The 25,185-nt window shown below is 39.4% G+C and overlaps 1 protein-coding gene across 1 annotated transcript; it reads left to right on the plus strand.

The window, feature by feature from the left end:
* Positions 1-23,249, plus strand: LOC129739487 (protein obstructor-E-like). The gene is made up of 5 exons (XM_055730959.1): positions 1-272; positions 22,233-22,430; positions 22,494-22,700; positions 22,764-22,977; positions 23,052-23,249. The coding sequence occupies exons 1-5, from the start codon at positions 227-229 to the stop codon at positions 23,089-23,091; spliced, it is 705 nt and encodes a 234-aa protein (XP_055586934.1). The 5' UTR covers positions 1-226; the 3' UTR covers positions 23,092-23,249.
* Positions 23,250-25,185: the final 1,936 nt, after the last annotated feature.

Below are 25,185 nucleotides of genomic sequence, written 5' to 3' on the forward strand. Positions count from 1 at the left end.
TTGGCTAGTTCATTGAAGTCTTTTGGTGTGCCTGCATGGTGTTGAAGTTTCATGCACCGATCCGTTGAGTTAGTTGAGAACCGCAACTTGAGCCGCGTGGATCGTTGTGAAGATTGGATCGGGTAGTGTGCATTTGACGGTTTGTGTTTTAATTATAATTGATCCAGCGAATTGCGAAGGTGATTTATTTCGTAGGCGGTGAAGTTATTTGAACAGACTTACGAGAATGAAGCGATTCATCGCCACCTGTTTGATACTGATTGTTGGAGCAAGTAAGTATTGTGCCAGAATATCCTGAATGGTGGAAATTTATGATCTATTGAAAATCACATCCAAGTGAAAATCCATTTCGGGAGAGAAGAAAACTATAAAAGTGTATTTTTGAGATCTTTTTCTCCAAAGAGAAATCTAATCATTTTCCTGAAGCTTGATAACCAAAGTTTTTCGATTCATTAACTCTGATTTCAAAATTCAGAATTTCGACTCTCGAATTCAGAGCACAAAATTCAAAATTCAGAATGAAAACTCAGGATTCAGTATTCTGAATCCATAAAGAATTCAAAATTCAGAATTTGGAATTAACAATTCACAATTATTAAGATAAATTAACCATCGTTTTATTTATTTTGTAAGTTTTAATTTCGGTATATCGGTGCATATTCTTTAAGACAGAAAATTTGAATTTGAAATAGCTAATGATGGATAGAAAAAATAGGGGACAATTTACAGATATTGAAAAGACCGAAAGAGCATTCTTGAAAGGAAAACTTTTTAACGTACCTTACCCCGCAACTTCTAATTCTTTAAGAGAAGTAGGACCGGAATAGAGGTGGAACAACCTTAACCTATACAATGAGAAATGAGATATTCAGAATTCAGAATCAGAATTCAGAATCAGAATCAGAATTCAGAAACAGAGTTCAGAATCCGAATTCAGAATCAGAATTCAGAATCAGAATTCAGAATCACAATTCAGAATCAGAATTCAGAATCAGAATTCAGAATCCGAAATCAAAATCAGAATTCAGAATCAGAATTCAGAATCAGAATTCAGAATCAGAATTCAGAATCAGAATTCAGAATCAGAATTCAGAATCAGAATTCAGAATCAGAATTCAGAATCAGAATTCAGAATCAGAATTCAGAATCAGAATTCAGAATCAGAATTCAGAATCAGAATTCAGAATCAGAATTCAGAATCAGAATTCAGAATCAGAATTCAGAATCAGAATTCAGAATCAGAATTCAGAATCAGAATTCAGAATCAGAATTCAGAATCAGAATTCAGAATCAGAATTCAGAATCAGAATTCAGAATCAGAATTCAGAATCAGAATTCAGAATCAGAATTCAGAATCAGAATTCAGAATCAGAATTCAGAATCAGAATTCAGAATCAGAATTCAGAATCAGAATTCAAAATCAGAATTCAGAATCAGAATTCAGAATCAGAATTCAGAATCAGAATTCAGAATCAGAATTGATAAAAGGATAGATAAAAGGATACGAACCTGAAAGTTAAAAATTTTAGAGCATATAATCTTAATTTTATTTTTTAATATCAAAATATTTGGAAAGTTTCACAAATTTCACAAGTTTCAAAAACATCAAATTTTCATTTTTTTTATTTCAAAGCATTCCAGAATTTATAATTGTTCAATACCAATATTTTCACTCACGCAAAATAATCTGCACGTAGCGGGTACTACACGTACAACTACATAATTTCTATCCAATTGATTTTCACGTAAATGCTACGAGATGGAAAATGCTACTCCTATAGGAATTGATGCTTGATGAAAATCACCTACAATTTACGTGAATTCCTAGTGAGTTCAACTTGATGTGACAGTGGAAGCTGTTTGAAATATTGATCGATTTAAGTTTTTCTTTCCCCTTTAGTTGTTTTATCAATAATAATAAGAAAATTTAGAAAAAAAATCAATTTTACTTTACAATCAATCACTACCACTACTTTAATCACTATCACTGGATAAATCACTTGAACTATAATCTAGAACAAAATAAATATGATTCCGGCGCACTTAGGTTTTTACGATCCTGTAGAAATTGAAAAACATTAATTAATTACAATTCAATACTTTAGTGATAAACAATTTACCTTGTCTGTAGACAGTTTGTTCCTTGTTGCGAGGAAGGTTCAGAACGAGAGAAAACATTCTTCTGCCTTTCATATTGTTTGAGTCGTGGTGTAGCACTCAGGGGACGCTTTGTGGATTTAGGATAGAAAATCTGAGACGATTGTGTTTCGTAGGGGGATGGGGGGGTTGAGATTGATCGAAAATTGCGTTACGTAATATTTGAACGGCCCCTCACTCGTAGCCTACCGGGCGTCCCTGCGGGATCATAAGTTCGACCCAGATAACACTTTTAGCTCTCTTTTAAATAACGGTCACCTTGCCTGAAAAATTATCATCAAATTAGAACACATCGAACAGATTTCAAAGATATTTTTTTAAATTAATCTCACCAGAACGGAAAAACTTGATCAGTTTGCTCTCCAGCTCTCCAGAATTTCAGTTGATTAGGGCCACTCTTGGTGTGCCGGAACTTGTTGAATGGTTCTTTTTCCGACTGGTGTGGAAGAATTGATTTTCTTTCTTCCGCGCAATATTCGGGGACATTTTAAATTTTAAACATCAAAACAGACACCGCGACCTCAAAAATCTTCACAGCATCAAACAAAACCAGCTGACTGACTGCCAACTCTCTTTTCTTATGAGAATTTGCGGATGATGCGACAAAACGGATTTTGAGTCATCCACTTAGAATTTACGTGAAATTCATGCGCAAGTTATTTGGAAGTAAAATACTTACCACCAGGGCGTTCTTGAAATACTGTGGTTACTACAAAATTCACGTAGAATCGATATTATGCAACAAAATCGTGAAAAATCCCGTAGAAAAATTTTCTAAATTGTTTTGGGTGCTGCTAAGCCGATGACATAGTGAGGCCGATGACATAGTGAGTGCGATGCGATGCGAACCGGCGAATGCGATTCAATGCGGCGAACCACATCTGATGAAAATGTATGTGAATCGCTTAAACCTGACATACTCAACGCGGCGAAGTAGATGTCAATTTGTTCCGCCGCTCGAGTTCGCATTGGCCACGTTCGCCAATTCGTATCGCATCGCTCTCACTATGTCATCGGCCTAAAGGTTTTCGTGTATCCAAACTTCCAAATTTCATTTTATTCCCAACTTTCATCTTCTGTTTTTAAACTTTCAATTTTTTGTAATTTTTCCAATATTTTAAATTTTTGAACCCCCCACTCTCCCCCCCCCCCTCTCCTTTTTAAAGATTCCATTTATTCAATTCTATTTTTTTTATTAATTTGAAGGGTTTTTTCTACAAATTTTGATTATAAAAAAAAATCCAAAACAAATACTTCAATTCCAATTACATTTAATATTTTCTATCTACTGGACACTCGATTTCGTTTTCTGGATTATTTTTCCAACAGCACGCAATATCGATTCCAGAGTGCGCATCGATTGATTTGAAGAAATGCTGTCCCATTTAGGAAATGCCACCGAACTTTAAAATAAAAACAGGCAATTTCCCCTATAAAATCGGGCTAAACAGGTACATTTTTCCTACAGGGCATTTTTTGTCAAATTTTTCAGGTTCGCCACCTGCCGTCGGTATTGCGAACCTACAAAATCTGACAAAAAAAATTAGACAGAAAATGGTTGAATTTTTGTTCTAAGTGTCATGCCAGTGTGATCAGTGGTATCACCATCTATGTGCCCTAAGCGACAACAGCACCACCTACAAGTCAGATATCCGCCAGAAGTAGTTCAGATCGTCGAAGTTTATACGTGATAGTTGGAACTTTCTCCACATGATGACGTGCTTGATGTGTCGCCTTGTTTTTTAAAGAGTGAGGTACATTGGTTTTACACTATATTTGTTGTGACGTTTAGCCCGTATCGTAGAAATTGCGTGTTTTATTTTTAAAGTTGGGTGGCATTTGCTAACTGGGGAATCATTTCTTCAAATCGATCGATGCGCACTCTGGAATCGACATTGCGTACTGTTGGAAAAATTATCCAGAAAACGAAATCGAGTGTCCAGTCAGTTTGGCAGTGGTGGTACTATCAGTGACTCTAGTAGGAACTTTCGTCAGTAGGTGGTGTTGACATACGTGTCCTTGATGTGATGTATGGGGAAGGCTGACAATGGGGTATATTTGTTTTAATATATTTGGTCACAATCTTGAAAAATTTTCCGAGCTAAAAATAAAAAATTTGCACAAAAAAAAACACTTTTTGCACTAACTTCACTCAGAATTTCACTTCATCCAAATAGAACCAAACACTGCGCGAATAAATCACTAGATTATGCAATGGAACACTTTATTTTTCACACGAAATTTGACAATATTACTGCACCGATCGAAGAACTTCACTCAGCCTGGCAGGGTTGCCGGCTGCTGGAGGGGTAGTTTTATAAATATATTTACTTAAAAAAATCAAAAGAAAAGTTAATAGATGGAGCCTTGAATGTAAAATTGAACGCATTTTCGCATGAATCAGAAAATTTTTTTTCCTAACTCCTGTTAGTTCCTATATTGAAAGCTTTCAGTTCATAAGCAGGTATGAGTATGTTAAATGCAATGATGACAAAAAATTAACTATATGTACTATCGCCAGGTGCTTATTTCCCATGAACATTCCTAGTATCTTTCCCCAACATAAATTTATCAAAAAAATTTATTATTATCTGTATTAAATAATAATAATAATAATTATTATTATTTTCCAGTTGACGATTAACCCATTTTTTATTTGAGCGTTCTCTATGAAAAGCCTATCCCAGCAAACATAAAATCGCATTAAAAATGATAACTCAAGTCATTAAAAACATTACTGCGAATCGTAATTTCAACTAACGCGAATAAAAGGTCGTAAAAATCGTTACTCGAAGTCGCATTAGATGGTTTAAATCGGATATGATAAAAAATCCGCCATGTTTGCAGATTTTGAAGACGATTTTGTTCCTTTTTTTTTCTCCCGGGTGAGTCAAAAGAGAGAACAGCTTTGTTGTTCTCTTTGCGACCAGCAGTGCAACCAGATTGCTAAAAATCAGATGATGTATTTGCAAGAATTGCCCAACGACAGAGGCAGCAAATATTGTCGCTGGCAACGGTTCGCATGCGTTGAGAGAAAAAACTTGTGCTCTCTTGCAGTCTTTCAGTATGTATGAATATGGTGTCGAGATCATATACTCTTATCGCTTTAGCCAGAAGTTTAAAAATTTGTACGTATATTTCCTCCACTTTGCTGTTTTTTCGAGTTTCATACGATCATTCTATAATGTATATGAAACGTATAACAAAGTTGTTGAGAAATATTCCTACAAAAATGTTAGCTGGGATCTAGAATTGCAAAAAAATTAACGATGATGAATGAACATTAATAACAAATTGAAAACCATTCAAAGATCCTCAGTTCAAAGTGATAACCTTGAACGATGATGATAAATAATTCTGAATTCGAAGTAAATCTTATTGTCACTAGATGACACATTTTTGAATCCAAATTCTTATACCAAGTTTTACAAAAAAGAACATAAAGAAACGGGCTCACTGGAAATGTCAAATAAAATACCAATTTGGATGCTCAGTAATTCCGCCCTGAAGAATGGTGCTTCTATCTACGGTTTACGTTCCGATGGATCCGATTTCCGGAACAGGGAACAGCATTCCGGGAAAGTTTTTTAGGCACAGTTGAACTCGAACAACGGCTAAAGACAACTAAAGGATTCACCAGTTGTCACAACCGTTCGGAGTGAAGCACCTTTCACTAATAGCCACCTTGCCACTTGCCGTCAATCAGAATTTTGAATCACAAAATGTGATCAAAGTAACCGCAGGTCTTTACTAACGAAAAATCAGAAGCAGAGCAAGTGTGAGAGTAATTTGTGTGCCGAGGTAAAATTGTAATTCGTTTATACAAATATTGTTTTCAAATAGTAATTTTCCTAATTTAGTGAGTTAGTTTAGCTTCAAGCAGTTGTGAGTGGTAGGAACATTGGTTAAACCATAATTAGTATATGTACTACCAATCAGGTAAATTTATGCAATAGCATTTAGATAAATTATAACCTAACCTAAACTAACCTTCCCAGCTCACGTGCTGCGAAAGCATACAGCAGTACACGTGCTACCAAAGTTGCGAGCACAGATTAGGCAGAAGGAAACTAAACGTAAGTCATCCATTTTACTAAACTAAATTATAACGTATGTAACTAAATGAAATCCTAAACAATGTGGCAGTTAATGTAGGAGCTTTTCTTTGCAATTCTATCATTTAAGGAATTTATTAACGCCACCGAATAAAACAAGATATTGTCAAATAAAGGTCGTTTTAACAAATCGGAAAATTCTATTCCTCTGTCTGTCGCTTACGCAACAATTTTAATAAATTCGTTTACGATCGGGGGCTCATTCTGTCGGTATGACTAACAAGCGGGGAACTGTGGAAGTGAGCTGCAATGTGTGCCGTCAGCCGGACGATAGTCGCATGGTAGCATGCGATTCATGTGAACTGTGGTTTCACTTCGCGTGTGTAAAGGAGGATTCAAGTGTTCAGGATCGGGAGTGAAACTGTGAAAAATGTCTTGTCGCAGCTAATCAAGTCCCAGCCGGCACATCAACACCAACTAACAACACCGGAGCGATACCAAAGTCGGGGCTCATGCCAACGGATTCGAGGCTGGAGGAATATGTGCAGCAGCAACTGTCAAAGCAGTTATCGGTCATGCAGGAGATGTTCGACCGAATGATGCGCGAAAAGGAAGAGCAACAGGCGAAGGAGCTCAACGATCAGCGAAAGATGTATGAGCAAAGGTTGAAGGATGCGGAGCGTAGAGTGATGGACCAAGTTTCTTCGAGGCCATGTGGTGGATCAGCAGCGGAATCCAGGGTAGAACAAACATCGCAAATGGCCAACGCTGGACCGATAAGAGGAGCTGTTCGTAGTCCGTCATCTGTATGGCCCCTAGGGTGCGCATCTGCGGCGAGCGCACCAGCCTATCAACAAGTCACCAGAGATGAAGCATTTTATGACGTTAGCCGAAATCAACCGTTGCCATGGCAAATAGGAGTTGGTCCTACAGCAAGCTCGACGACAAATCCACTGCCACAGGTGAATGTAGCTGAGTCAAGCCACGGCTACGATGTGCTCGCGCATGAGCTAAAGTTGCTGGAGGACAAACAAGCTTTGGAGAGAAAGCATTTGGAGGACCTTCGTCAACTTTTGAATCGGCAATCAGTAATCGACGGAAGTGCGACTGGCGGTGGTGCCGGTTTGAATTCACAACCAACAACATTCCAGCCGAATGTCAGCAGCTTCAGTGGTACGATTGGTGGTGGTGCAAGACCACATGCTCAAGCAACGGCGTTCGAGTCAAACTATGGCGGTTCCTTCGGTGCGAATAGTTTCGGAATTGGATTTCATCCTCAAGCCAGGAGTGCCGGTGGTTTTGGTGGATACCCCATGTTGAGCCAGAATCAGATTTCAGCGCGTCAAGTTTTGAATAAGGAGCTTCCCGTGTTCACCGGAAATCCAGAAGAGTGGCCTCTTTTCATTGCGAGCTTCGAGAGTTCAAGTCGAATATGCGGATTCAGCGACGAAGAAAATATGCTGCGGTTCCAGCGAAGTTTGAAATGCAAGGCTTTGGAAGCGGTACGATGCCGTTTGTTGCATCCTCAAAATTTGGCAGGTGTGATCGAGACTCTGAGAACTCTTTTTGGAAGGCCCGAAGCTATCGTCTACACGTTCATACGCAAAATCCGAGAAATGCCAGCACCGAAGGAGGATAAGTTACAGACAGTCATCGACTTCGGCGTGGCTGTCCAAAACGTCTGTGCAGTCATCTCAGCTTCAGGTCTCGACGAGTATATGTTCGACGTAGCTCTCCTGCAGGAACTAATAAGTAAACTGCCGACATCCATACGAATGAACTGGGCGTTCTATCGACAAGGACTGGCGAGAGTTACTCTTTGGGAATTCAGCGATTGGTTAGGAAAGGTGGCTACAGCGGCGAGCACCATAACGTTGCCATCGATTAATCCACCTAAAATTGAAAAGCGTGAAAGAAAGAATGAGAATTTTATTAACGTGCATTCGGAAGCCAGTGGAGGTTTTGAGAATCCTGTAAAAGAACGTTCAGTTACTGTTTCGAAGGCGAAAGGTTGCGTCGCGTGTTCAGGTGAATGCAGTGGTCTTGAACAGTGCCGGAAATTCCTTAAATTGGGCATCGGGTCTCGTTGGACGATCATCAAAGAGCAGAATTTGTGCAGGAAGTGTCTGCGGAAGCATTTTGGTGCTTGTAAGGTGAAAGAACCATGCGGAAGAAACGGTTGCACGTTCAAGCACAACAAGCTACTCCATGACGATAAGCGATACAGCAAGCCAGCGGCATCTGAGTCAACAACGTCTAGCAACGATAACTCGCCTTCGAATTCTACAACGCAGAGCTGCAACACGCATTCAAAGGCTAATCGGAGAGTTCTGTTTCGGTATGTGCCTGTGACAATCTACGGAAAAGGAAAGCAAGTGAAGACATTTGCGTTCCTTGACGATGGATCATCTGCAACTTTAATGGAGCATGGTCTACTGAAAGAACTTGGTCTGAATGGCACCCCTTATCCATTGTGTCTTGACTGGACTGGAGGCCAAAGTCGGGAAGAAAAGGAGTCGGTTGTGCTTGCTTTGAAAATTTCCGGAACAAACGAAGCAAGTGAAGTGTTCGAATTGTCGGAGGTTCATACGGTCAAGGACCTTTCTCTACCGAAGCAGTCAGTTTCAGTTCCGCAAATGGTGACGAAGTACGGTTATCTTGATGGGTTACCCCTACGATCCTACGAAGGAGCTTCTCCACGAATCCTTATAGGGATGAACAACTGTCGCCTGGGAAGTTCTTTAAGAAGCCTTGAGGGAGATGAGAACGAGCCGATGGCATCCAAGACAAGACTTGGTTGGATATTGTATGGTCCCTGTACAGCGGAGTTTGGTGTTAACGAGGCAGACTATAGTGGTTACCATAGCTTCCACATTTGCCCGTGTAACAAAGATAGCGAGAAAAATGTTCATGAAGCCCTGAAGGAGTACTTCTCAATCGAGTCGATGGGAATCTATGGATCTTCGAGGTCACTTCTCTCTAAGGACGAAGAAAGGGCGTTGAAGATTTTGTCTACTGAAACGCGTCTTATTGGAAACCGTTACGAGACTGGATTGTTGTGGCGATACGATCAACCAAGGTTACCGAACAGCAAAGGAATGGCTCTGAAGCGCCTTGCCTGTTTAGAAAAACGACTGAAGCGAGAGCCTGAATTAGCAGCGGCTATGTCAGCAAAGATGTCCGAGTACGAGGAGAAAGGTTATATTCGGCGACTATCGATCCAGGAAAAAGCAGAGAAGCATCCAAACGACTGGTATTTGCCGATATTTCCTGTTACGAATCCGAACAAGCCCGGTAAGATGCGTATCGTGTTTGACGCAGCAGCCAAAGTCAACGAAGTATCGCTAAACTCGTTCCTTCTTACGGGACCTGATCAGCTAGTATCCCTGTTAACTGTCCTCTTCAAGTTTCGTGAATTTCGCATCGCAGTCGTTGGAGACATCCGAGAGATGTTCTTTCAAGTAAAGATGAAAAAGCAGGACCAGCGAAGCCAGATGATATTGTGGCCCAATACAGCTGCAGTCGAAGATCTAGAGGTGTACGTGGTAACAGTAATGACTTTCGGAGCGGCATGTTCTCCAAGCAGTGCGCATTACGTCAAGAACCGGAACGCTGACAGATTCGAGGAACAACACCCTAGGGCAGTTCAGTGTATTAAGTACGAGCACTACGTGGATGACATGTTGGCAAGCGTAGAAACCGAAGAAGATGCGACGAAATTAGCTGAAGAAGTTCGTTGGATTCACGCACAAGGAGGGTTCGAGATAAGAAACTGGCATTCTAACTCAAGTTACGTTATCGAAAACCTACAAGAAAAACTTACCGTGGAGAAAAACATGAGCTTCTGTCCGGAGATGTCAACGGAGAAAGTCCTCGGAATGTGGTGGGACACAACTACTGATACGTTTACGTTCAAGTTATCACCGAAACACGATGCAGAGCTACTTTCCGGAGCAAGGATGCCAACGAAACGTGAAGTCTTGAGAACTTTGATGACTGTATACGACCCTATGGGACTCATCGGCAACTTTTTCATTTATTTGAAAATCCTGCTCCAGGAGATTTGGCGTTCCGGAACCGGTTGGGACGATGAGATCGACTCGAGGTTGACCGAGAAGTGGTTAACATGGATTGAAGCGCTGCCGAATGTTCGTCAAGTTACTATCCCACGCTGTTACCGAACTGTGACGTCCATCGAGTCAACCAACAGTGTGGAGCTGCATGTTTTCTGCGATGCCAGTGAAAATGGAATAGCTGCTGTTGCCTACTTTAAATTCCAAGAAGGAGATAAGGCGGAATGTGCGCTGATTGGATCAAAGACCCGTGTAGCCCCGTTGAAGTTCGTCTCTATTCCTCGTCTTGAGTTGCAGGCCGCAGTAGTTGGAGCACGCTTTGCCGATAGTATTGTCAAGTCATACAGAATGAAGATTACACGACGCGTTTTCTGGACTGATTCCCGTGATGTAGTGTGCTGGTTACGGTCTGATCATCGACGATACAGCCAATTTGTTGCGTTTAGGGTCAGCGAACTTCTTGATACCACACAAGTAGGAGAATGGAGATGGCTTCCAACTAAGCAGAACGTAGCGGATGAAGGAACAAAGTGGCAAAGATTGCCGAACTTTCAGCCTAGCAGTCGTTGGTTCCGAGGACCGGACTTCCTACTAGAACCCGAAGATTCGTGGCCTGGCGACGCTGGAGATCAAGGAACGACGATGGAAGAGATCCGTGCTAGCGTTCTTCACCACCAAGGAGCCAAACCACTGATCATCTCTTTCGAACGTTTTTCGAAATGGCAACGACTTTTGCGATCTGTCGGATACTTACACCCTTATTTCATCAACTTCCAGAACACCGTTAGAAAAACCACACTAGTGAGAGGCGCTCTGACACAGGAGGAGTTGAAATCAGCTGAGAACACAATCTACCGATGTGTTCAGCAGCAGGCTTACTCGGACGAAGTTCGATTGATACGCAGTCGAGTACAAGGAGCTTCACCCTGGGAACGTACGTTGCCGAAATCCAGTGCTCTCTACAAACTAAATCCAGTCATCGATGAGCACGGTGTTCTACGAATGCAAGGACGTATCGGCGCCTGCGAATGGGCGGATGAGGCCACGAAAAACCCAGTTATACTCCCGAGGCAACATCACGTAACCAACCTGTTGATCGCTGACTACCACGCCAAGTACCATCATCAGAATCATCAAACCGCATTGAATGAGATTCGACTTAAGTACAATATTCCTCGCCTCCGCTCCGAACTTGATCGTGTTAGAAGGAACTGTCTAAGGTGTAAAATCCGCCAAGCTAGTCCAAAGCCTCCAGCTATGGGTAATCTTCCACCAGCCCGACTGGCAGCCTACCAGCGACCCTTCTCGTACACCGGAATAGACTATTTTGGACCAATGACCGTGCTAGTTGGCAGGCGTACCGAGAAACGATGGAGAGTTCTTTTCACCTGCATGACCACCAGAGGCATACATATCGAGATCGCACACTCCCTGTCTACGGATTCTTGCATCTTAGCTCTACGTAATTTCATCGCAAGAAGAGGTCCGCCTTTGGAGATCATCAGTGACCGGGGAACCAACTTCATCGGAGCATCGAGGGAGCTACGTGAAGCACTGGCGAAGATCGACGAAGAACGTCTGAAAGTAGAATTCGTCAGCCCAGATACTAAGTGGACGTTTAATCCTCCGGCTGCCCCACATTTCGGTAGCTGTTGGGAGCGTTTAATTCAGTCAGTCAAGAAGACCATGAACGACTTCGACCCCCCGCGTTTACCTTCTGACGAAATTCTACGATCAATGCTGATGGAAATTGAAATGATAGTGAATTCTAGACCATTGACAGACATACCGATAGACAACGACAATGAGCCCCCCTTAACACCTAACCATTTTTTGTTGGGTTCTTCGAATGGTAGTAAGCCCCCGATCGTTTTCGACAATACACCGATTACTCTGAAACGATCGTGGACGATGGCACAACAATACGCTGATCTTTTCTGGAAGAAGTGGGTAAATGAATATCTGCCTACGCTGACGCGAAGGACCAAGTGGTTTCAACCCGCGAAGCCCATTCAGGAAGGAGACTTGGTGATGGTCGTCGACAATAACCTGCCAAGGAATTGCTGGCCAAGAGGACGTGTGGTCAAAGCTGTTCCGGCGCATGATGGTCAGGTCCGTCGTGTTACTGTTCAGACAGTAAAGGGGCTTCTAGAGAGACCTGCTACCAAGGTTGCCGTGTTAGATGTCGGTGCAACAGGAGGTAAGCCACAGGGACAGTGACGTACCGAGGGGGAGTGTCACAACCGTTCGGAGTGAAGCACCTTTCACTAATAGCCACCTTGCCACTTGCCGTCAATCAGAATTTTGAATCACAAAATGTGATCAAAGTAACCGCAGGTCTTTACTAACGAAAAATCAGAAGCAGAGCAAGTGTGAGAGTAATTTGTGTGCCGAGGTAAAATTGTAATTCGTTTATACAAATATTGTTTTCAAATAGTAATTTTCCTAATTTAGTGAGTTAGTTTAGCTTCAAGCAGTTGTGAGTGGTAGGAACATTGGTTAAACCATAATTAGTATATGTACTACCAATCAGGTAAATTTATGCAATAGCATTTAGATAAATTATAACCTAACCTAAACTAACCTTCCCAGCTCACGTGCTGCGAAAGCATACAGCAGTACACGTGCTACCAAAGTTGCGAGCACAGATTAGGCAGAAGGAAACTAAACGTAAGTCATCCATTTTACTAAACTAAATTATAACGTATGTAACTAAATGAAATCCTAAACAATGTGGCAGTTAATGTAGGAGCTTTTCTTTGCAATTCTATCATTTAAGGAATTTATTAACGCCACCGAATAAAACAAGATATTGTCAAATAAAGGTCGTTTTAACAAATCGGAAAATTCTATTCCTCTGTCTGTCGCTTACGCAACACCAGTGTTAAGAAATGTTCAAAAATTCCTATTTTTTCACTATCGAAATATTTTTGGCGAGAGAAAACAAAACTCGTGTCCGCTTTTCAATCGACGGCTTCTCCGATTCTCAACCAAGGAAGAGAAGAGAAGGACTTTCTTAACTTATCGTTAAGTTGTCATGGGTTTTAAAATTTGATCCAGCAGTTAAGGCAACTGGCCACAGGAAACTAATCAGTATTTTACACTCCACAACAAGTTTCGTCGAGATTGCAGGGTGCTTTCGAAATTTCGAACACATTTGAAACGAACTATAGATATTTATAAAGGAGGGGTTTTCAAGAAGCTTGTAGAAAAATGGTTTACGAAAGGATTAACGTGAACAAAACTTTACTACGAGAGTAAAAATAAAAAGATTAACTAAATTGAGGAGTGTATTCGAAATAAATGCAGCACTTCGTTTTGTGAATAAATTTTGAATGCATGGATGAAAATTGATGAAATTTCCAGTGAAGCTACCTAGTGATGTAGTGTTCACGTGTACAAAATTTGGTGACAATTTGTCAAGTGGTTTCCAACACTGAAGTTTATTGACAGAAAGTTTTGGGCAGAATCGAGAAAATCCAAAAATATTTTAGTGGGAGACCCAAAAACAGCTGGAAATATACTATTCGACCAAAATCCACATGGTAAATCACTTAAGAAGTCTTAGAGGATCCAATAGTGAGCCAAAATTTGAATAAAAGCGAAAATGATTGATTTCATGAAGTGAGAGGAACGTGAGAAGTTTTTTCAAGATTAATCCAAAACTATGAATGGAGGTTTTGGTTCGTCTAGCTGACTTATAAATAGGCCTGACTTCATTTTTACCAGGGAGAAAAGCTGCCTATCGGTAAAATAAACGAAATATTTACGTTGGTCAAATCGTGCGCAAAATATTTGGACCCTTTAGCGGTCACATGGCAGGATTCCAACCAGAAACTTTTCGTTGACAAGTCTCGCCTGTATTTCCCGGATATAAACAAAGCGAAAAATTCAATAAATTTATGTCTAGTATCTACTTGAGGAGGCTAACGATTTGTGGTAGCTGTAAATTACTCAGTCTTTCATAACGATTGACACAATGAACGACTAAAAATACAAAGAAGACTGCCTCCAAATGCGACCGTTTTTTTTTTCTGAAATGCATTTCAATGGGTCATACAAAGTTTATACATTGAACCTTTTACAAAAGACGAGTCACTAGTCATTTTACTTGAGTCGAGTAGCTCGACTGAGTCGACTGCGAATAATTTCAACATGATAGCCACCATTCGAGCTCTCAAATTAATTCGATCAGTTTCACTCAACTACGACCGTAATACGACATTTCGCTTGACTTGACAGTGACTATCGAATAAACGAGTTTTTGGGCTTAAATCTTCGATAGAAAAGGCCTTGATCTCCGTAATGAATAGATGGTGTAGTAAGAATTGTAACATCGTCACTTCCCAAAGCGATCCAAAAGAATTCCGTTACCCTACATAAATGATGAATCTGTCGCGTAAAAATATTTCTGTCGATGGAAAACATCTTTATTGACATACGAAATGTTTACCTACCAAACATACAAAATTGTTTAATAAATAGTTTTAATTGTTTGAATAGTGCAAGCAATGAATTTGATGACCATTTATGGATCGTATGCAGAAACCATGTATCGACGTACCATCCATTCTAAATAGTAGACACCAGTTCTTTAATCATCAGCTCTTAATTGACCTGAGTTTTTGAGATCGTGTCTACTTGCTAGTCATTTTCTTTTGCATGTACCTACCATGATTAGTGATGTAGGGTAAACTTTTAATTATATCAGCTTAGCACTTTGATTTAGCTTAGAAATTGAACCTGAGAGTGTGATAACATACTGTTCAAAACATACGGATCTCTCATTTATAACTGTATGAAAGTATTCAAGAAAAACTCGTCACAAAAAGGCAGACAATTATGAGCATTAGTCACACTTGTACGGTTAAGCTGCTACTATTTTTTTTTCTCTGTAGGTAGGTAGGATCAAGACACCAAAAAAGGCAAGGGCTGTGTAATTTGCCACGCGAAACGCCAGTGACTAGTTTTAGTTACAGAAAACCACGTGATGTTTATTAAGAGACATATTACTTTTACTTTCGTTCGTGTGATCTGGTTTCTTTCTTCTGCTATCGAATCGAGAGCATGTAAAAGGCAAGCAGACTAGATCACGACGCCGCCACTGCGCTGTCTTGGCCATCGTTGCAATCGTCTTGGGGCTCCCAGCTACCACATTGTTACATCAGCGAGTGGCCATGGGCTGCCTGGTGCTGCGCTGGTGTGGATGCATTTCAGATCACTTACATACATATCAACTTCGGGTATCGAACTGGGGTGGCCAGCCAAACCGGTGATCAGCTAATATATGCCGTAAAAGTTATTCCTTAAAAAAAAACTAAAATTACATAATTATTGGTATGCCGCCGCACTTTTGAGTTGCAAGTCCGACTAACCGAGTGACTTACTGACCGATCGAGTGAAAATTGAGAAAAAATAAACCGGCTAACCACACCTTCCCAGTGAAGTTCACACATGTGCTCAACGAGTAAAAAATAATATAAATCTACCTCTCGGCATCGACAATCTGCAAGTTTTCGATTTTTTTCGCTGCGCCGAAACAGAGAAATTGGCAATACTGAACGGTTCGTGGGTAGCAAATTGGTAAGGTATTTAGATGTCTCGTTAACGCCCATTAACGAGTAAGCATTTTCTAATTTAGGCAATTTGTCATTATTGCATTCGAAGATTATGTGGCATGTGAAACAACTGCTTGGGATGAATATTGATGCACATTTTTTTTAAGGAATAAGGTGAACAACTTTCAAAAGAGGTGTCCAAAAACTAACAAAGAATAATAGCTTTACAAACTAAAACTTAATTTTAACATATTTTCCTTGATGTTGAAGAAATCATCAACAAGAATTTAAGATACTGAATACCTGATTTCCTTGAGGAGCACAGTTTGTCCCACTGTTTGGTACACAGGATGTACTTAACGTTTATTGATGTCACGTTTGTTGATATCTGTATCGAAATCGCCGTTTATTTCTTCGGTAGGCTTCTGTGGAAATTATAAACCGAATGTTTTTTTTTTCGATCGTTCCAACTGATATGACTCCGAGGACCATGTTAAGATCGTCAATCACACCCTGGCTAGAGATGGCATATATGTAGAGACTTCGTAGCTACGGTGGAGGCTTTTTATAGCTTCTTTTTCCGGTCAATTAAGCCGGCCACCGCCTGTCACGCTTGGTGAAACAATCAGCTTAGCCGGGTGTATTGTCGTTGGCTAGTAGTGTCCGAATACTAACTAACTGGTACATACCCGCCACATGCCCATAGGGGAAAAAAGTATTTCAGGGCTAAGAGTCCCCGATGGAAAGCTTTGCCATACCTTAGAATGAGAAGAATAAACATACTTTTGAACTTTACAGTTGTTATGATTCGTATCAAAGAAGGTTCAACATTCCAATCACGTTGGATCGAATCGTGGTGTAGCGGATTTCAGCTTTTCCTCGATTTTGCAGCGACGATGCAAATATGAACTTGAATTACAACTGCCAGTTTGTTTTACTAACGTTGCTTGTATTGATCCAGCCGATAGTGAGCGGTGCGTTAACTGTACATATAGGTACAGGTAGAACACTTGCCATGCATGGCAAGAAAACAATTGTGTTCTTCCGATTGGTGAATGGTGTCAAGTCAAGTGATTGGTACGGGTTCCAAATAATCAATGAGAAAGGTCTTATACCATCCCTATCACGATATCGTGGAATTGATTTGGCCTCATTAACATTCAATGCATCACGACTTACGTGACTCGGAGCATGTGTCCCCAAATTTTCCAAAAGATAAATCACTTCAATTCAACCAACTTATCTCTATTGGAGTCTTCGATTTTTTTTCTTGTTTTTCGGGAATTCAACACTTTGGTCATACTTCCCAAGACAGAGTCTATCATTATTTTTTTTTTACAAATATTCTGAGTAGAAATTGTTCCATAAAGTATAGCCGGAAAGTTGATTTACACTAAGTGCCTGATAATCGCCCCTAAAAGTGGTTACCTGTCATTTTCAGCGATGAACTGTTAGACAAATCTTAGACTCTTTTCATCTTGAGTTGCAAATGGATGTTATACCGTTTACAACTCAGAGAATTTGTGAGAAAAAGGATTATTGGAAAAATGACCTCCCGAGCGTAGCTAACGTTATGCACCTCGGATGCTTATCGGATGATATCGTTTCCGGCTAAAAATATTTGAGATTCATTCAATAAAATCTTTTTATTTATTTTCATATAAAAACATTAAAATATCTATCAAAGAAATGTGTAACGAACAATGATGAAAACACGTGAACTAATTTTATTTCAGCGCCTACACTGACCAAAATTATAAAGGGATTTGTAATGGTTTAGGGCAACTGTATCAGTAATCGCAGTTTACACTCAAGCTTTTACCAAATATTGTGCACCGGGGAAAAAATTATGTTCTATACCGGCTCCAAATTAGAATAGATCCAAAGTTCACTCTTGAGGTTGATATTCTTTTCTCTGGATCGTTTTTCAAGGCTATGATTGCTTGCAAAACCAGAAATATGAATGCGTTTAAATTTAAGCAAGAAAAAGGTAAATCAATATGTGATTATTTTTCGACGGCCATAATTTTTACCAGTTTTGCAACTCACAAATTTCGTTCGACCTTTGCATGTTTCAGCAAAACTGAGACCGCATTTAATGAGACGATAATGATCGTTCGATAAATAATTTGGAAGTCAATGTGAAAGCCCGCGGGCGAACGGTCGATAACAGTGCCACGCAGCGACGCATGGATGAAAATATTGGATAAGCTCGACCCGCCCAGCCCAGCTCAGTATGCTGGATGCAACGTCCAGCAAAACTTGGAATTGGAATTTCAGGTTTTCAAGGTCACCCACTTCTAGCCGCTTCAAGAAGCAGCGAACTTGACAGAAACGATCGATGATGCAATATTTCAATCAGCGGAGATGTTTGCTCCAGTAATCAGGTGCTGTGCTACTGGTTTTAATTTTTTTTTAACTTCAAAATTATTGACATAAAACGTGAAGAGTTCAGCCAAAGAATTATATTACAAAAACTGACTTGAGATCTCAGGTTTAGGGTATCTTTTGAGAAGTTAAACCTATTTTATTCAAATTTGCAGTCTAGCAATTACACTAGAATGTTAGAATTATGTTGATATAAAAGCCAATGCTTCAAGAATTCGAGTCAAGTCTCAAACGAAATCGCAGTTGAAGTTGCGGAGTGTGGACTAGGCCTACGTGTCAACTGATTTCATAATAAAATCAATTTGAAGTATTTAAGAGCACCTGTAACCGTGGTCCAAACAGCCGGTTTAGACCCAAATTTCGACCAAAGCAACCGCATATAAATTAGACCCAAGAATAGACACGGATACAGGTGCTCCAAATCTACAAACATTATTGTTAAGCAGGCGTTGACTTGTTCGACATGCACGCGGATTTTGACGTTCCGTGGAATTTATTCGAGTGTTGCCTGTGAAAAATCTGGAACCGACTCTGAACTTTGTCAATCGATTGCTAAAAATTGATAAACTGATCAAATCTTCTGGACTGGAAGTTTGTGAAGTCGGAAATCTATTATTACTTCCATTTGTTAGAATCGTATTGACCCTTCTTCCCTGTGTCAAATAGTTATTATTATTATTAATATTTATTAAAGATCCATGAAAAATTGTCAATCGGATCAAAATCCCAAATAGTGTTTTGGTAAATATTTCTTTTAATTCAACCAAATAGTTTTTTTTTTTGGAAATCACATTATATATTTAGAATAAGTATTCTTTAGCAGAGACAATGGTAATAAGATTATTTAAGGTTTTGTTTTTGTACTTGCGCTTTTTTTTTCAAACTCGATGAACTCGTTACGGCCGATTCTCGGTGGTCGACTCGTTGGGGAACTGGTTGGGACGTCGTAACAGGATCCATGGCGCTATCAAGAACAGGGCGATTACAAGTACTGGTCAGATTACACTTCGGGCCATCCTAGCACCCTCTAGGCCGGTTGGGCGTAGGACAATCGTTTTCGGGGAGCTTGCTTTCGTACAATGGTTACAACGCAAGTGTCTCGCTTCAATCGAGCGGCTCTAGCTTTTCGGTCGGCACAAGAACTCATTAGAGAATTCCCACCACAGCACAGTGCCCCGAAGGGGGTTCACTTTACGGAAGCCACACTCGACCGACAAACGGGGAAATAACGGTGTAAAGTCTTCCAATCGGTCGTTGTTTTTCAAGAGGATCTCTACTAAATCCCTACTAACGGGGGAGGGGGTCAGAGCCATCCAGTTACGGATTGAAACGATTGTGAAGTTGCTGCTCAACCTCGGACCGGAACTTCATCATAAGGCCTTCCGTCTTGCGAGCTCCTTCTTTTTATGGATTTCCGTCTCGCATTTTAGCCCTGTTCTCATTTCCTGTCTATGGTGTTCTCGTCCCCTTCGATAATAACTACATGACAGAAACGAAACAGGAACTTGACAAGTAGAGGGCTGGTGTCTTATTTTCAAACATCTTATGCTTATGCTTATGATACGTACACAGCCAGATCTTGTCAGCAGAGGTCGGCATTAAAACGCTATTCGCTAGTTATTCCGCTACATTTTTGTTTATGTATTTATTTAATAACTTTAATTTTAGAAAAATTACGGCTGAAAAAACTCCATCACCTTGCAGAAAATAACATTTATCAGCATTCCGGCTTGAAAAATGGCACCTAGTGGAGTTTGTTTATACGTTATTTCAACAGCAATCCCGTAATAAAATAAATTTGCCAGCAAAAAAGTAGCGGACTAATTAGCGATTAGCGATTTAACGCCAGACACAAGAAAAAACCATATATCAGCATTCTTCCTTGGCTGATTTCTTGTGGTGGAGTTTGTCTATCTGTTAGTACAAACGTTTGGTCAAAAATTGAATAAAAACGATAATTATTTAACAAACACGGAATAGACAAATTAGCGATTAGCGCTTTAATGCCGAACACTGCTTATCAGCATCCCGGTCAATAGTAAAAATACATCTACTATTCATCTTATTAAGGCCGGGCCCACTGTGCAGTATTGGACGCAGAGACGACCGGAACCAGGGGAAGAAGAAACGTGGACAACAGTACCATACGTTCCCATGTTCATTTGATATTTCTTCATTGGGAGCCTAGATGCTAAGATATTTCTATGCTCCTTGGTGTTGGGCCTTCCTTCAAGGGATGTGTTCTGGAACGAGCAGGTGAAATTGAACCATCCTATTGAACCAAAAGGGCCCAGTAATACATCGCCATACTGATAGCTTTAACGGCAGCTAAGCGCGCCTAAATACATCGGGCATCATCGGTTTCGAAGACGATAACACAGGGTCGAGCCAAAGTTGATCCTTGGATCGCTCTCTTTTCCCGACCAACCACCAGAAGCGAAGGTTCACCTTATTAGAGGCCAAGATTGGCCAGTGTAAGTGCCCAGAATGGGCAAGTCAGAGGCCTTAAGGGCCAAAGTAATGTGTGTCAGAAGTCCTCCTAATTTGTAAAATAATTGTTAGCTAATACAGTCCTCTATTAGTAACGTTTGTTTGAATGAGTGAGTTACTTCATAAAAGAAATATCTGATGCTATCGCTGAATCCGTCAGGGACGATCCTGAACAGGATGGGAATGAGGTTTTTCTACATAGAGTCCAAAATTTAACAATACAATAATTAAAGAAAATTGTTTAAACATTATACACTGTTTAATTCTGGATCATTGTTCCTTCATCTCAGGTCATTGACCATGGTTATAGCGCCATTGCTCGCTTTTGAAAAGATTCAAGAAGAGCAGAGAAATTATTAAAATAGCACCGAAATCCTTAGATTTTTTTTCCTTTATAAGAGATTTTAGCGCCAAAAAATAATATACTGCAAAGAATTGCAAAAAAAATGGTTGAAAAGAACTGCTACAGAATTTGGAAACGGACCCTAACCTGATTAACATCCTCAGCGAGTTTTTCTGCTTTTGTACCATTTGATTTGTACATTCTCACTAAACCCAAGCCTATATTCCACAACGTCACGTTTAAACTTTTTGTTCCAGGAACAAATTCACCACTTAACCCGGAAATTATCGCTGAATGGCGGCAGAGCCTCTTCATAAAATTATCACTTTTTTGTTCAAAATTTCTTAGCTTTTGGGAGTGTGATGAAATAAAACCTAACAGTAACTTGCAGATGAAACCGAACGACACTTTAAAACAAATAGAATAAACCTTCGAATGGCACTCGAAACAATAAAATAATGGTATTAGTAACCGCGAACGTAGCGCAAACAAAACCCGAACCGTACTACTCGGCCTCCCGATAGCGAATCGAAATCTCAAAAGATTCGTGCAGCACAACAAAACACCAGTTGCATTTCTTTGCTAGTAATTTGGATGCATTTCAATCAATTTTAAAATGTTTCGATCGCAACAGAAGTCCCGAAATAGTTAATATTCACAATATTTTCTAATTCGCGAGAAAAGAAACGCGACGGCGAAAAAAAAAACACGTACATGCTCGAGCATGACTTGCTGCGATCCCCAAAAGTCATGACTTACTTCTTTAATACCTAACACATAACTCAATAAATGAATAATAAATAATAAACGTGGAAATAAATAATTTAATAAATAAATAACGAAAAATTTATAAATTAAAGAATAAATAAATGAACAAAAACTAAATGCCTAAGTGACACCAGCCGATGGCTGCTAAAATCAGGACAAGACACCACACAACATTTAGATATATTATCCTAATTTTAGGCATTTACGAACAATAATTTTTTTTACAATATTTACAATGTTTTCATCCAATCTGGCCTAAAAATCACAATGTTCATTGTAATCAATAAATGAATGGTTACACATTCATTTGCAACAGCTAATAGTTTTACAAAGCTATTGATTGCAAACGTACATACCAAACACCAACATCTCTTCTAAATGTTTGTTTTGTTCTTTTCAGGCGCTCAGCAATTCAAATGTCCGGTCAAGGACGGGCAGTACGAGGATTCCATTCAGTGTGATAAGTACTACGAATGTTTTGATGGACGAGCTACCGAAAGGCTGTGTCCCGATGGGCTGGTGTTCGATCCTACCATCCGGAAGATCAATAAATGTGACCAGCCTTTCAACGTAGACTGCGGTGATCGAGTTGAGCTGCGTAAGTTAAAGTTGAGTTGAATGTAAACCTTACGGTGCTCTAAAAATTACTATCTTTCAATAGAACCACCACGAGGCAACAACTTGTGTCCACGCAAAAACGGATTCTTCGCTCATCCAGATCCAGCTGTGTGCAACGTCTTCTTTAACTGTATCAACGGAGAAGCTACGGAGATAACCTGCACAGCCGGACTGCACTTCGATGAGTACAGCGGAACTTGCGTGTGGCCCAATGATGCTGGCCGCAAAGGATGCAACCCGGGAGCAAATAGTTAGTTTTTTTTTTGAAAGACATACACATAAGGCGAAATTTTAACTGTATCTTCTTCATTAGAGCAACTGAAGGATGGCTTTACTTGCCCTAAGGAACAGAAAACCGATGAAGCTGGACAGAGCGTAGCACATCCCAAATACGCTCATCCCACCGATTGCCAACGGTTCTATGTTTGCCTGAACGGAGTCGAGCCACGTGATCTGGGTTGCCAAGCTGGAGAGGTTTACAACGAAGAAACAGAACGATGTGATGCACCAGAAAATGTACCTGGCTGGTAAAGACTCGAAACTGTAGATTTTCAAGAACCATGCGGTAACTTATTGTTTTTTTTTCTTAATTCAATTTCAGTGAGGACTGGTACAAAGACAGTGACGAGAAGAAGCATTAGACTGCGTTCGTGAGCAAAGCGAGAACCGGGATTTATTCGGGAAGCCTCGCTGGAGTCACCTTTCATCATTCACTCATAAGACTTCAACATGATTTACAGAACTAAGTTATGAAACTAAACTCCTTGAAATAAAAATAAAGTGTTTATTTTTATACGAACTTTTAAGCTTTTATTGATTCGATCTTTTCTTGATTGAATTTATAATTTTAATAAGTTTGCATATCAATTTTAATCAGAATGGAATAGTCATTGTTTTACAAAAATACGTTGAAAAAAAAATTTTATATATCCAGAAGTCTTCGTCTAAATTTTGATAAAGATCAATATTTTTTATCATCAGTCATTTATCATTGATTTTTATTGCGGCTTCATCGGTAAGAGTTATTACCTCATTATTATTATTCATCAAGAAACATATTTAAGGCTATGAACCCAGAAGAATGAATGCTTAAAACTTTTTTTTAGATAATTATATGTATCAAATCATTTTTCAATATTTGAATGTTTCAATCATGGAAATTTCAGATTTCAAGATATTTTTCTTCTTACTAAACGCAAACTACAACAATCATTCGATAAGTATTTGGAGAATCACGGGATATTGAAACTTTGTTGGGTTTCGAAAAAGATGCAATAAATAATAAGGATATAGCAGGGTGACTAGCGAACCAGTTTACCATATACAAGGCGAACTCGATTCTACGTAGACTTTATTCTCCGATGCCTCGATTATCCGTGATTCGATTATCCGTGTATTTTAACACGATTATCTTTCCAAGTTTTGTAACGGTGAAAATAAATAAGAATCCAATAATTTTACCCTCGTTTTAAAGTGAACTCTGTTGCAACAAAAAAGTTTTTCAAGAAGAATCGACATTGAGATTCAAAACGTTTTCGTCAAAATCCAGGGCTGGAAAACAAAAAAAAAAGATGAAAAAAGCGCTCAAACGTGAAGTTGGTCTGACTAAATCACCGACCAGTGACCACCGACACGAGTTTTTATGTTATTCTTTTCGAAAAGTGATCAGTTTTTTGCCGAAAAGTTAAAAAAAATGCTGATGAAATGTTGCAGCGAATTTCTATTTGCTGACCCAGGTCGAAATATTTCTTTCTGAATGACAATTATGTACCATGATTATTTTTGAATGACTCAATACGTTGAATCGAAAGTTACACGAGGTACAATATTTTTTACTTGAACCAACTGAAAAATGCTAGTTGTAAGAATTTTGGAAAGAATATGAACTTCTGGCTACAATGATAACGACAATTGAAAAAAATGGATCAAATGATTTACCCATGTCTCTAACCCGATATGATATGCTCAATTAGACTGAGTCGATTTGGGGTCATTTTTTAATTTCTCAAACCCTGGGGTCTTAAAAAATCGATTTTTTTATTTTTTTATTTTCTTATTGTAAAACATTTCAAGAATGTTGTGTCAAATTTCCAAGTCAATTGAAGCAAAACTGTAGCAATTATAGGCCTTTATCTCCTCCTATCTAATACTGCAAGAAAGCAAGAGCGAAGACTGTAAACCTAAGTAATACTAAAGTTCATTAATTTAATAATGCCGAAACTTTTTCTCAGAAACTCAGAAACGAGGAAAAGTCGAAAATTTCTTTAAACATTGTGATTTTTTACTCGGCGAATACATTCGTGGTGCAAAGAAATGTCATGTAGAAAAATTTCTTGGCCATAAACTATATCCTAGTTCACGCGTATTGTGTACTGCAATAATTGTTTTTGAAATAAATTTTTATTAACTTTGAAGTAAAAATACGTTACTTTTCTAGCGTTAAATAATTAAAGGATTAAATGTTTTCTACCGTTGTGCACTTTTTTTTACAAAATTCTGGTAAAAAATGTATCTAAAAATCTGAATGAAGAAAGAGGATTAAGAATCATTTAAATTGCTGCTACTTTATGGTTCTGATTTCATACGTTGAAATCAGACATTTTTGACTGAATCCACATCTCAAAAACTATGTATGATTCATGCTCTGTATCGATCTTTAACCTGGTATTATTATACACTAGCCCGGTGGTCGGCAACCTTTTAGAACGAAAGAGCCAAAAAATTAAAATTTTGAA

This window comes from Uranotaenia lowii, chromosome 1 (assembly GCF_029784155.1).
Source record: "Uranotaenia lowii strain MFRU-FL chromosome 1, ASM2978415v1, whole genome shotgun sequence".
NCBI lineage: Eukaryota > Metazoa > Arthropoda > Insecta > Diptera > Culicidae > Uranotaenia > Uranotaenia lowii.

Excerpts from the sequence above, each read along its gene's own strand:
- LOC129739487 (XM_055730959.1), top strand. The coding sequence starts at position 227 with ATGAAGCGATTCATCGCCACCTGTTTGATACTGATTGTTGGAGCAA. Across the intron at positions 22,431-22,493 it reads CGGTGATCGAGTTGAGCTGC|AACCACCACGAGGCAACAAC; the intron begins GTAAGTTAAAGT and ends ATCTTTCAATAG. Across the intron at positions 22,701-22,763 it reads ATGCAACCCGGGAGCAAATA|AGCAACTGAAGGATGGCTTT; the intron begins GTTAGTTTTTTT and ends CTTCTTCATTAG.